At 39.2% G+C, this 14,795-nt stretch overlaps 1 protein-coding gene across 3 annotated transcripts in view; it reads left to right on the plus strand.

Moving 5' to 3' along the window:
* The first annotated feature begins 1,619 nt into the window (after positions 1 to 1,619).
* The window catches only part of THSD7A (thrombospondin type 1 domain containing 7A), a 349,815-nt gene continuing 336,639 nt past the window's right edge, over positions 1,620 to 14,795 (plus strand). Inside the window, exon 1 of one of the 3 annotated variants that reach the window (XM_036010570.1) lies at positions 1,620 to 2,509. In XM_036010570.1, coding sequence (XP_035866463.1) covers positions 2,323 to 2,509 — 187 coding nt within the window. In that variant the 5' untranslated portion in view covers positions 1,620 to 2,322. The remainder of the gene's footprint in view (positions 2,510 to 14,795) is intronic. The other 2 variants (XM_036010569.1, XM_028525671.2) reach the window with 2 other exon arrangements.

A 14,795-nucleotide genomic window follows, 5' to 3' on the forward strand; every position in this document is an offset into this window, starting at 1 on the left:
AACCATGGATAAACATAAAGATTAGAATCTTAAAGTTTCTTTTGACATTAACTTACTAAGTTTAGCTTCTGATGACTTTTCAAAGGGTTAAGTAATTGCCCTGTACATTAAATTGTACTAACTTGATTCTCTGCTTTCTGTTGTTATTAATGAGTTTTTACTTGGTGAATTGATTTGGGACTTCCCAAGAATGCTTAGAATGGAGTCATATTAACAGTACTTTCCATTTAAAATCCTCCCTGTGTCAGAGTTAGAGGATTTCAAGGTTCAGGACTGTTTTGGTAGCTGAGAAATACAAACAAACTGGGTAGGCAAGCACTGCCACTGTGGAGTGCCATTGTGGTTTTCCCTAAGAGGTCAGAACCAAGCACTATTTTCTTCTTTGGTGTGACTGCTTCTTGTTTGGTGTAACTCCTTCAGGGAGCCATACATTAGTTAAGATCAGGCTTCCTTTGTATCCCTTATCAACCCATAATCTTTTGATTGTTGCCTGTTTTTCACCAGTGAAGAAATAGTAATCCACAGTAGTTTATCTCTCCTAATCACAGACTCACAGAGCTAGGGCTCTCTGAGCTTTTAATTCCCTCTTAGAGGCCTAACAGAGTGGAAAGTAAACAAAGAGGGAATTTGCAACCTTCAACATTGCTAATTTCCTCTGATGTCAGAATACTTAAACAGGCAGGATCTGGGAATTATTTGATCAAACCTGCTCTTAATCTAATGCATGCAGAAGGGCTGTGTCTGGAATGATGTGCAAAATGACAGGCATCCCAAGGGAGCTTTATGGAAGGTTTCCTCTTTCAGGAACAGTAGCTTCCTCATTTTAAACTCTTGGTTGGCTCTGCTGATAAAGTAAATTCACAAAAGTACTTTTCCTGCTTTTTAAATTTTATTTTCATTTGGTCAAATATTGCTGACCGGATGTGAATAGTTTTCTTTGGCTTGGCTTTCTGTTTGTAGAGTTTTTAATTGGCTAAATGCCTTGATATTACTTTAGCTTTATTAGGAAATGAATTAATAAAAGGTCATAATTGGGGGAAATAAAGAGAAAGGGCAAAAAGCATAATCTGACATCACACACATGCCTCCATTACTACTGGTTTAAGAAAGTGAAAACACAAAGAACAAAAGACCCAAAGCCATGAGGTTGTTCAGATCCCCTTTTTCTACACTAAGAGTTTAGAGAAATGACGTCCAAGGATGTTTACGTAAAGAATTTACTAATTTAGAGATACTGGAACAATGAAAACTCAGTTTTCCCTTTAATTTTACGCACAAGTTTGTGGATATTGAAAGGCAGACTATTTTGGCGGAGACAAGTAAAGGGAGACCAATTAATTTTATTTATCCATATTTCAGATACAATTTTTAATAGTTTTTGTAAAATGTTATCCACAAAACTAGATAGCATTGTGAATACTTATTATTGTACATAGTAATTGTTTTAAAAGCTACTAAAACACAATGTACTTTGATTTGTCTGAGTAAATCAATATCACTCATATTTTTATTGAGAATAGATTAAGTTGAAACATTTTTAAAAAGTGGTGAAGTGCATTTCCGCAGTAAGTGAACACCTTTGTTGTTTTTCTATGTTTTCACATCTGATCATGAGTACTGCTCCCCACAAAAAGTGATTCAGAAGGCACCACTGAAAATCAATTATAAACAATGATACTTTGTGTACATATACAGTAAGAACAACATACCACTAGAGCTAGCCTTTGACTCCTTGGGTGACGAGGAATTTCAATGCCTGTTATTTGTCAGCTGAAGCCTGTCGGGTGATGATTCTTTTTATTGGTGTATCCTTCCAAACATATTTCATCACACCATGTGCACAGGAGTTCTTTGGGCGGGTATGTTGCATCTGGGTGCCCCCTGTCTCTTTCGCTCGCTTCCTTTCTCGCCCTCGCTCTCCCCCCCATCCCACCCCCTCTCCCTCATTTCGGCTCACGCCCCCTCCTCTCTCTCCAGCTGGCGGCCGGGGCTGCGAGGCTCCCCAGACCTGGAGGACCTGCTCAGTCAGCTGGGGCCCCCTGCGGACGGACGGCTGCTTCCCTCGCCACTAGGACTTGCGACTGTGCGCGGAATGGCAGCCGCAGCAGCATCCCCGCCAGCGGAGGTGGCGGCTGCAGCCACGGCCACCGCGGACGCTATTGTTCCCCGGTGTTAAAAGAGCTTTCACTCCTTTTCATCTGAAACGAACAATAGCAGGGAGAGCTTTGCTTTCTGTACTCCTTGGGAAGACATTCCGAGGGCAAAGAAAAATTCCCTGCCCACCGTGTTCCGGATCTGGACCCTGGAGCGGCTGCGAGCGGCATGGGGCTGCCAGCGAGGCGCTCGGCGTCGCGGAGCCCAGGAGCCGAGGGCCCGCGCCGGGGCGTCCTGCAGCTGCTCCCGCTGCTGCATCTGCTCCCGCCGCTGCTGCTGCTGCTCTGCCCGGGCGCCTGCGGGGCTGCGGCTCCGGCTGAGGCCGAGACACCCACCCTCTATCTGTGGAAGACTGGTAAGTGGGACGGAGTTCCCTTGCATCCCATCTCCACTGCTGGGCACCTTACCAAACTGCGGGGCTTCGGGTGGGACCCCTGTGCTTCTCAATGGCTCGGGTATGCTGGGATCCTAGGGTAAAAGTATGATTCTTAGGAAGCAAATTAGGTCATGTCCGATGCTATTTGGAAAGAGAAGCCTAACGACTACGAGGCATTAGTGACTCACTGGAATGAGCTCTCTCTGGCGCAGCTCTGTAGTTAATAAGCACAACCGACGCTGCACTTTCGAGATGAAGTGCCATGCTTTTAACCTCTGGATTCTCCTTCTACTACGAGTTTCTTAAATGTATTTCTAGCAAACAGTTTCGCCCCGGCCCTTATTCTGTCTCGAGGCAAACTCTGTGTTCAGTGCCGAGATACAGATGGGGACAGAACTGAATTTGTTAAGTATAGCTTTGTGATATGTGGGGCACGTGGCAACAAGCCAAACCAGAGCAGTTCTGACAGTGAAAAGCGAACGGGGCTCCAGTGAGCTCTCCGAGACCAGGTGAAACTCAGTTCTCCTCGAGTGAATCGCGGGGTTTTTGAAGTGCACGATTGTCAGGATGTTTAGGTTTAAACTTTCTCTGCCTGGAGAATTCTTTTGCTTTGTTTTGAACCAGCCAGCACAAGCAGTAAGCAATTACTCCTCAGCACCTCCTGGCAAAGTGCTGACTACAGGTCCTGGTGGAGCAGTGACAGGCAGGAAAACAATACCAAGTGAGGAATCACCGCTCGCTCCCCAGCGACTCCTTTCTCCTCTGAAGGACACTGGGAGTTCTTCGGCAGACTTGAAACTTGTGATGTTTATCAGAGTAAAGTGGGAAACGTTTTTCCTGTTGCTTAGAGCGAAGGATAAATTAAGTTTCTTGGCAATGCCTAGGCATTAAAAGAAGCACGCTGGAGAAAGGAGGGAGAGTACGTATTCATTATGGGTTTGCAAACAAGTTACAGGAGAATGAGTCTGCTAACTTCAGCTGTCAGTAGTTCTCTGCTACACAGACAGATCAGTCTACTCTGCAATTATACCGATATCCTGAATTTTTAAAGTTGTTGCATCTATCCAACAACTTAGTGAGATTGAACAGGAATTGATTTAAAGCTAATTTACACGATTTGGCTCACAATGTTGCACACAATATACACCCACTGTTTTTTTTAGAAAAACCATTTGGATTAATGTTAACTGTTGTTAACACTTGCAGTTTCAAGATGATGAGTGGATGTAGATAAAATCAAATGAATGTCAGTGTAAAACAAAGAGCAGATCTTCTCTAGTTTAGTTAAAGCCATCGTTTTACTTTTAAAAAGCTCAGTCATAACAACACATACTAATCAAACTATACTTTACCATTAAATGGTAGTATTTGGATGGTTGGTGGGGGCTTCTCAGGTAAGTGTGGGACAAAATAGTGCTTGCCAGGTTGAATTTGGTGCTGTTAAAGTAACAAGAGCCAAGCAGTTATTCAGATAGAAAAAGAGTCTAGGCAACATTTAGTGTGCAGGAACGGAGGTGCCAATATATGTCAACATAAATGTCATGGTGGGAACACAAGCTGATAAACAGTTTGAAATAGCGGGAAGCTGTCGCAAGCAAGGATGTGGAGACCTTGGCTACAGCACCAGTTCCAGCTCTTGCTAGCTATGGGAATGTTGGCAGTGCACTTAACTTTGATGCCTCGTTTTTTTCAGCTGCATAGAAATGTGGTGATACCTTCTCTGACTATTCACAGTATTATGAAGATCAAATGAGAGAGTTATGAGAAGTAATCTGTAAACTCCAATGTTGTGTGCTTGTCCAGATACAAATAGGCTAGTATGAGAGGGATGATAATGACATCTTTTCGATGGTGATTTGCTGGCTTGGGGGGAAAAATGGTGAGTTAAACTGGAGAGCAAAATAATGATCTCTTTATTCTTTTTGAGCAGGAAAGGCAATTTGACCATATCTATAAAGGAATTGAGAGTACTTATTGAAGGGACTAGGGAATATTTGAAGGGGAGGGATACATTGTAAATGAAAATGTAGAGATGACAGAATCATGAGTGTTTCTCATTTAATGAAGATAAAGACTCAGGAGGGAACTGGGAGAGAAAATGAGGTGAGACAGTCCAAGATATCTATTCCATTAGGATAACCTTGGTGTGGATACAGCAGGTTATATGGAGTCACATTATTGGTGAGATCATTAAAGTGACGGAGTGAAAGGTGCAGTGGATGAGAAGCTGGGATAGAATTCTAACACTGTGTTGATCAACAACAAGCTCTAGAACCTTGGCAAAGTCATTTGACTTTGGTTCTTGGCTTCCTATTTTGTAATAATCATTAATTAGGAAAGATGATATTCAAGGGCCTGGTCAGCCTGAAAATGTATCAACTGTATGTACACATATGCATATACATGTACTATAAACACACATATATGCATATATATATACATAATATATTAACATGTATATAATAAATGCATGAATATAATACATAAAGTTTATGACATATAATATACTACATAGTATATATTATATGGAATTTTAATGTATAATGTATATTACATAAAAGTTTTGCCCTGGCTGGTGTGATTCAGTGGATTGAGCATGGGCTGTGAACCAAAGGGTCACCAGTTTGATTCCCAGTCAGGGCACCTGCCTGGGTTGCAGGCCAGATCCCCAATAGGGGGAATGAGGGAGGCAACCATACATTGATGTCTCTCTCCCTCTCTCCTTTTCTTCCCCTCTCTCTAAATATGGGTAAATAAAATCTTTTTAAAGAAGGTTTATTAAATCAACTCACAACAAAGAAATGATTGAGAACTCACTGTGTGTGATTTGCATGAAGTCATGTAGTAGGAGAAGCTGACTAGGATATTGTCATCTCTGCCCTCAAGAAACTTGCAGTTGAATAATGCTATATGTACACAAGAATTACAACATGGCATATATCATACTCATAAAAGACACACTGTGAGAGCAGGGAGGGTGTGTAGCTGATAAAAGGGGCTGTGCAAAGTTTTAAGCAGGAGCTAATGTTGATCTGGATTTTGAAGAAGGAGCTAGATTTTTACTCAGGGAGTAGTAGAAGTCCATTCCAGCAGAGGAAAGAGAAAATAAAGGTGGCATGCATACAAACATTCCTAGATCTTGGAAATACTGTAGCTGAAGTCCAGGATGTTTGGTCAGAATGAATGTATTTAATGCCAATGAGGTGAGTTGCGTCAGGTTGTAAGAAAACCTTCAAACCATGGTAAAGATGTTAGAGTTTAAACCGTAAGCAGGTGGAAACCATTGGAATCTTTGAGTAAAAGTATTGACTTATTCTTTGCCAGGAGTGGAGAGAGGGGGATTAAGAGGCTAATAGGTCAGTAAGGAGAGGGACTAGAGGCAAAGGGGAGCAAAACTAAGACCATAGAAGTTTTAGTGACCGATGATAGTGGAGGACTGGGGGTCACACTGTAGAAGTTTTAGCTGAGGTGTAGAGCACAGGGAAGAAACTCTGTTCCCTGTACTGTGCGGCCATTGCATTCGAAATGACTGAGCAAGTAGAGCAAAGGATCTGAATCAAATTTTGCATTAAGCTTGAACATTCCTCCATGGAAACAATTCAAATGATTAGGAAGGCGACCGTTATGGACAACTGGTGATGGGCAGCTTCATCACGATAACATGACCATTCATGTGTCACGTCTTCCGCAGAGTTTTCTGGCAAAACATCAAATCACCCAAGTGACTCAGTACCCCTATAACCCAGATTTGGCACCCTACAACTTCTGGCTTTTCCCCAAACTAAAATCACCTTTGAAAGGGAAGAAATTTCAGAATGGTGATAAAATTCAGGAAAATATGAGGGGGCAGCTGATAGCAATTGGGAGAACTGTGTGAGGTCCCAAGGTACCTACTTTGAAAGGGACTGAAGCATCGTTGTCCTATGTACAATATTTCTTGTGTCTTGGATCTTCTTCAATAAATGTCTCTATTTTTCATATTACATGGCTAGGTGCCTCGTGGGGACACCTCATATGCATGTTATATATGTATATGTTACATGTATGCTATATATGTGTTTATACACATACATGTTTCATATATGTATATGTAGTATATGTATATATATTTTTTACTTAATTACCCTGCCTGTCTTTTTCACCTAGATCTCCTAGCCCGCTCCCATCTGACAGTTGTCAGTCTGTTCCATGTGTATGCTTCCATTTCTATTTTGTTAAATTAATTTATTAGATTCCACAGTACATGAAATCATGTGATGTTTGTCTTTCTCTCACTGGCTTATTTCATTTAGTGTAATGTTCTCCAGGTCCATCCATGCTGTTGCAAAAGATAGGATTTTCTCCTTTTTTGCTGTTGAGTAGTATTCCATTGTGTAAAAAAAAATGCACCATAGCTTTTTTGTCTGCTCACCTATTGATGGGCACTAGGGGTGTTTCCGGATACTGGCTATTGTAAATAACGCTGCTATGAACATGGGTGTGCATATATTCTTTTGACTTAGTGTTTTGGGTTTCTTTGGATATATTCCCAGTAGTGGAATCACTGAGTCAAAGTCAGTTCCATTTTTAATTTTTGAGGAAATTCCATTCTGTTTTCCACAGTGGTTACACCAGTCTCCATTTCCACCAACAGTGTGTTAAGGTTCCCTTTTCTCTACATCCTCACCAGCACTTGTTGTCTGTTGATTTATTGACGATAGCCATTCTGACAGTCATGAGGTGATATCTCATTGTGGTTTTAATTTGTGTCTCTTTGGTGATTAATGATTTGAGCATATTTTTATATGTCTATTGGCCATCTGTATGTCCTCTTTGGAGAAGTATCTATTCAGAAACTTTGCCCATTTTTTAAAAAATAGAACTGTTTGTTTTCTTGGTATTGAGTTATATAAGTTCTTTATGAATTTTGGAAATTAACCCCATATCAAATGTATCATTGGCAAATATATTCCATTGATCTGTATGCCTGTTCTTATGTCAGTACCATGCTGTTTTGATTTTTATGGCCTGGTAGTATAGTTTAATATCAGGTAGTATGATACCTCCTACTTTGTTCTTCTTTCTCAACATTGCTAAGGATATTAAAGGTCATTTGTGGCTCCATATACATTTTTAGAATATTTGTTTTAGATCTGTGATGTATGCCATTGGTATTTTAATTAGAATTGCATTGAATCTACAGATTATTTTGGGTAGTGTGGCAGTTTTAATGATATTAATTCTTCCTATTCATGGTATATGCTTCCACTCATTTGCATCTTAATTCCTTTCTTTAATATTCTATAATTTTTAAGTACATGTCTTTTACATCCTTGTAAATTTATTTATAGGTACCTTATTTTTTGTTGTTGCAATAATAAATGGGATTATTTTCTAAATTTCTCTTTCTGATAGTTCATTATTGGTATATAAAAATGCCATTGATTTCTGGATTTTAATTTCATATTCTGCTACTTTACCAAATTCATTTATATGTTCTAATAGTTTTTTGTTGGAGCCTTTAGGGTTTTCTGTATGCAATATCATGTCATCTGCAAATAATGACTTTTACTTCCTTTGGTAAAGGACATTTTATGTAGACCGGTAGAGATATAAACTTGACTAAATAAAGATAGTGGAAAAGGTATACTATCAGTAAAGTTGAATAACGAGGTGAAATTTAAGTCTCTCTACTACAGTTTTTGTTTTTTAACAGGGAAAACCCAGAATATAAGACATTAAAATATCAAGATATAGAAGTTAAATATTTCAACAGTTTTGTCACAGCCATTTGAAAGGTTTCAAATAATCTTTGTGTGAAGAGTTGGAAAACATTTTATACACACAGAGGTAAAGTACTTCTATTGAAAGATGACTAATTAGTGTTACTGATAAGTTACTTTTTTTGCTTTTTAATATTCTAGAATATGGAATTATTTCAATAATAATTTATGGCTAATTATATTCACCTAGCAATTCCAAATTAAGGGCATCAATGCCCAGGCCAAACCATGATTGACTTAACATGAGTCAGACACAATACAGTGAATACCTCTGACTTCTGTCAGTTTTTGTCATAGTGATATTTGGAAAAAGACCTTAACGAGTTGAATTGATTTCTATAATAATGAAATTACATTGAAATTCAATAAGTAGTTACTCACTAGCCATTATTCGTGATTCAGGTTATGAGGGTATTTAACGGTGTGAGTTTCTCTCAAATAAATTATTTCTAACATTAAATGCTTCTGTACTAGGTTCATCCAACATCAGATAATACTATTAGTGACAGTTACTGTCTTTTACCTAGTTCATTTTGCATAAAACAATCCACTGCTTCAATATAAAATAAAAATGTTCTTTTTTCCTTTCATATACTCGTACCGATATAAAGTATTTTGCAATGTATATGGAAAAGTACCAGTCCTTATCTTCCTATTCCTTAAATAACAAAGGGGAGGGGCATGTCCCTTCCAGGTAGTAGTAGCATGAGGGTGGCATTATCTTAATGAAAGTGTTTTACACATCCATTGTGCTTACGGTTTGCCTTAATTTGGACTGACACGATTTGCTCATTAAATGAAGGATAGGGATGGAGCAGACTGGACAGAATGTGGGCACCAATGTCAATTACTCTGAAGCAACATGGATCAAAATGTATCATGTTACCTACAAAATTATGTCACTTCCCTGAATCTTTTTTTCTATCTTAATATGGGCAAAGCATATATATTCCATAGGGATCTGAGGATTAATATGGTAACATGTAATGTGTGGTTGACTGCTTGAGACATATTAGAAATTTAGTAAATGGTAGTTTTATTATTGCCATTATTCTTATATATAATACAATGGCTACTTAATTTTATGACCTAGAGCAAGTCCAGTAATAAACATTAGCTTGCTGTAAAGCATCATTTTTTTTTTTGTAAATCCACTAGAAAGGACAAATTGATACAGTTAGAGTGCTAGATACTCCAGCAAATTATAAGGCAGACGGTATGGTGGGATGGGATGAACAGAGACTTTGGAATCAGACAAACCACTGTTTAAATCTTGCTTCTTCCTGACTGGGCAAGTTACTTAAATGCTCTGACTTAGTTTTCTTACCTTCGAATGATGACAGAAGTTCTAAAGTGAAGGGCATTTGTGAAGCTTTAACAGGTTGTAAATAAGTATCTAGCAAAATGTCCTAAATCTACTATGTTCAAGAACTGTTTGCTCTCCTCATGTTCTTTATCCCTTTATCTCCTAAAAATGACACAACTTGTAGGAATTGTACGCATCCAACACATTTATCTGTCTTCTCCCACTAAGGGACACCATGGAAAAAGAAAACAAGTCTGCAAAGAAGTTATTTTATTATAGGTTTGTCTTTTTTTTTATTAGTTTGGCACATATGTATACAGCATGGACCAAAGACTATAAAAATATTTTAAGTGGCAAATTCAGGGTGAATTATTTTATCACATTTTTTATATTTAATTTTGCTTGTGTCTTGGGACTTCTCAAAAATCTGAAATTTTACATTCTTGCAATTAACATGGTCACATGGGCCCTCCAAATGAAATTATTTCACAGAATTGTTTGTGGTTTATGCATTGTTTTGTTTTACTTGTTAGGTGATGATCTAAGTAAACTCAGTTTATACCTTGTTTTCCTACCCTTTTTTAGCATACATAACACAGTTATTGCTCAAAGTTTATTAATTATTTATATAAAAAGCCAATGTTCAGGTGGTTTTCTGAAGCTAGAACATCTCAATGGACTGTGGTAACTCAGGTCAGTCCTTATGCAAACTGTAGGGAAACCACCTGGTTTGCAATGTGATGAAAGACCCAGCCGGGACTGATTAAGAGTGCTATAGAGCAGTGCACAGCCAGACTCTTCCTGTGTATCATTGCCATATAAAAAACTGGCTTGAGGCTGGTGGGATGAGATGCTGACATTCTGGTAAAGATGCTGGGGAAGTGTGATGGGCTTTGGACTCGTTTGGGAGGAAATGAAGCCTCTCAACCTCTGACATTTTGTTGTGGATCTCTCTGGGAAGGGCAAGTGGAAGTGGAAGCCTGTCAGTCTAGCAAATACATAGGACAGGCTCCCTTGGAGTTAATTTAGAGGCACATTAGAGCGGTCCTTAATGAAAGAAGCATTCGGGAAAATACAGCCCTTTTTATCACAAGAACATCACAGAGTGTGAGTCAGAAGTGCTAATGAGTCATAAGGTAGGGATTTTTTTCTAACTTTTTTCATCAAAGCTGTACTCTTGACACTTTCGAATGTATCGAAATGATGAACAACAAAGGAAGTTACATTGAATTCCCAGGTACCCAAGCAAAAGGAAAAGTAATACTTAGAGGAAGTGATGCAACAATTAAAAAGCATATTGGGAAAGAGTGGGGGAAATGTAGCAGGAACTATGTGAAATCATAGTCTTTCTTTTATCTTTCTCATTGGTTCCATATTGTATCAATGTTATATCATGAGAAAAGAAATAAGGGAGATGTGAAAAAGCACAAGTGGGCTCCTTTATGTGGAAATGAATTTTCAGATGACACATGTAATATAGGGTGATGTTCGGGGGCTCTGTGCCCCGGGAGACATCTGAGAGATGGCCCACATGGGATGTACTGAGTGGCACTGGTGAATGCAGGAGAGGCTACGCATGGCTGCTAAAACTTGGGAGAAAGTTAGGCGTTGTAGGAGTGCAGCATAACCAGGAGAGAAAAGAGAAAACAGACAAATAATCTGCATTTTTAAAAAATTATACTTAAAGTCTGTCATTTATGATAGGGTTTACTCTAATGAACATTTGCCCGTATGAACATAATGAACAAATATGCCCATATGTGTCCACCACTAAGTATCATACAAGGTGGCTTCATTGACTGAAAAAGCCCGTCTTCACCTATTCATCCCTCGACCTTTCCCTTTTCCCCCTAAATCTGTGGTAATCTTGGATCCTTTTTCTGTTCCCATTGTTAAGCTTTTTTGAGAATGTCATGTAGTTGATATAATACATTACGTAGCTTTATCAGATTGGCTTCACTCACATGATAATGAACATTTAAGTTTTCTTCATGTCTTTCACTGGCTTGATAGCTCATTTCTTTTAATTACTGAGTAATAATCCATTGTGTGGATGTAGCACAATTTGTCCAATGGCGTGCTGAAGGACATCTTCATTGCTTCCAAGTTTAGAAATTATGCAGGAAGCTGCTATAAACATCTACGTGAAGGTTTTGGTGTGGACGTAAGTTTTCAGCCCCACTGGGTAAATACCAAGGAGCACATCACTGGATCATAATATGGTAAGAGTATGGTTATTTTCATAAGGAACCACCAAACTGTCTTCCCAAGTGCGGGGGTATCATGTCGTAGGCCCACCAGTGATGTATGCAAGCTCCCATTGCTCCGCACCCTGCTGGTGTTGTCAGCGTTTTCGATGTCAGCTATTTTAATTGGTGCGTGCAGTCGTATGTCACTGTTCTAATTTGCCATTCCCTACTGACATGAGCATCGTCTTTTCATCTGTTTATGTGTCATTCTTATCTTCTTTGTTGGGGGATCCGCATTCTTTCCATAGCATGAATGAGAGTAGCAGGAGCAGGTAGAACTCTTATAAGACAGTCCAAAGTCTCAATCCAGACTGTGCTGCACGTGCTGCACTTCTTGTTGCCCTGACGATATGACCTACACTAAAGACAATCAATCATTTTATAAAGAGAAAACACACATGGAAATTAAGTAAAGAATAAAGAATCAAAGGAGACAATCCCAAATTTGGTCTAGTTCGTTCCACCTGGAGGGGGACACCTTGGAAGAGAGTTTGGGAGTGACAAACGATACCTTGAAATGAAAGAAAATGGTCTGATATGGTAAAGGTTAAATTGAGCTCATAAACTTGTGAGATTTTCAAGTGCATGACACCTGTGCTGTGTCAGTAGCAGACTGTGGTCTAGTTAATAAGCCATGTAGTTGTATATCCACTTCTTGCTCTTGCATGGAGGAAGTCATGGGCTGGTGTAAGGCTGAAGTACAAATATCTTCCTGAACTTCAGGAAGCAGTGGAGGTCCACTGTCTTGAAGCCCTGGTAAGCTGACCTGGGCACCAAGTTGCAAAGCACCCTGATACTCAGATAGCCTCCACGGAGCTTCCCATGGACATAAAGTATTGAGCACACCCAAAATGACAATAGTAGAGCAATGACTCAAAGTGGATAGTTTCTGTGTGTACATAGGGGTAGAAATACAAGATAGTATCAGAGTGACTAACCTAGAACTATAAGGAGAGCTTAATGGAAAATTAATCTTCCCAAGCAAATCTATCAGGCATGGATGATGTAGTTGGAATAATTTAATTTATTAATTTATTAACTTATATGGCCAACAGGGCTTTCTGTGTTACACGTTCTGGGTAGAAAGTTACACCTTGGATTATGATAGCAGTAGCAATAATGAGACATTCTGAGTATTATAGATGGATGTGTTTGCAAGTATGTTCTATACACTGTGCCTGATAAAGAATGGTGTCAGAACACAAGTAGTGCCTATTTGGGTTGCACTATTTAAAGGCTATTTTTGTTTTTTCTACTAAAATTAGAAAGTGTCATTGTAAGTGACAGAAGGGTCCACTCTCTTTAGGTACTTCCAGTTGACAGTGAAATAGAGATTCACTGCAAATAATTAAACCCACAGCCTAAAATGAAAGAAGCAGCAATTGCTAAGTAGTTAAATAAATATATACTCATACACATTTGCATGTATGTAATAAATAAAATGAGATGTTCAAGGACAGACTTTTGAGCCAGACAAACGTGAGTCTTGACCTAATTTTGTAATTTATTAAGAGTAATATATATAACCTCTATTTCTTATTCCTCAATTATACTGCAGGTATGATATCTGTATCTACCTCCTCAGGTTATTTTACAGGTAACTTGAGATAAGTTATGGCATCTCAAGTATGGCATGCCATATTGGAAGAAGAGGTGTCTTGGACCACACATTAAATACATTGCAACACATTGTCACACACAAAAAAAATCTCATAATGTTTTAAGTTAATTTATGATTTTGAGTTGGTCCTCATTCATAGCCATTCTTGGCAGCACGCTGCCCGCAGGCTGCAGGTTGGACACCCCTGCCGGAGTGCAGACCACTTCCATGGTGCCTGGCATGTGTCACTGCTCAGCAAATGTCATCTTTTACTTGGTGGAATCCTGGCGTGGGCTGTAAGTGCCTCCTTCCTGGGACAGAGTTTGTCTCCTGCATGTTCCATCCTTCTCTCCTTCTTTCTGATTCTTCCTTTTTTTAAAATCGTTGTTCAGTTACAGTTGTCCCACCTACTTCCCCATAGTTCACCCCTGCCCTGCCCCCTCCCACAGTGATTTGCCCCCACCATTGTCCGTGCCCAGGAGTTCTCTGTTCATGTTCCTTTGCTTGCCCCTTCCCCCGATTCTTTCTTTTGAAGCTGCATATGCTTCTGAGCCTCAGCCTCTGGCATTGCTCTTCCTTCCGCCTGCTGTCAGAGCCCCCAGCACAGTGGCAGAACCCTCAGCTTTGCTGTTGGCAGGGTTGTTCAGAGTATAGCTTTCAAACACAGAGACATTCTGCTTTGGAGTTTTATTTTTGCTTGTGATGGTGCATATCTTTGCCATGCATGGAATACTGGAGGTGTGACTTTTTAGTGGGACTGTGCATTCCAAAATTCCTTTGTGTGGAAACACCTAAGAATATTCTTGGCTAGATTTTTGTGGTTTGTCATGCTGTTAGTGAAATGGGGCAGGAAGTCTGCAATTATCCTTTCTCCAAGTCCCCTCCCCACTCTGTATACACACACCATGTATATGATCAGTATATTTATATCTGTATGTCATATATAAAAATTATCCTTATATGGACACCTCAGTATATGTGGCTCCAAAGCTTCTAAAGGAATTAAAATGTTTCTTAGTTTGTAGGAGAAATAGTTGTTTAATTGTTTCATGCCCATTGGAACCTATTTATCTGTATGTTCTCTAAAATGCATGTAGCATTGGTAAACTTATGATAGAATTACATTAATAATTTAATGCACCATTACCAGCATACTCAAACACTTTTACACGTCTGCATACCTAGACGCATAAATACATAAAACATACATGCACATGCAAACAGCACAGTCACTTATGACTAAATTACTACACAGGACTTCATAATTTACCTGGTTTTGTGTTTTATATCTGGTATTTATAGTGGTGACTTTAAAAATATGTGCAATTGTGATTACTTTTCAGTCAAT

Source organism: Phyllostomus discolor, chromosome 10 (genome assembly GCF_004126475.2).
Source record: "Phyllostomus discolor isolate MPI-MPIP mPhyDis1 chromosome 10, mPhyDis1.pri.v3, whole genome shotgun sequence".
Taxonomy (NCBI): Eukaryota; Metazoa; Chordata; class Mammalia; order Chiroptera; family Phyllostomidae; genus Phyllostomus; species Phyllostomus discolor.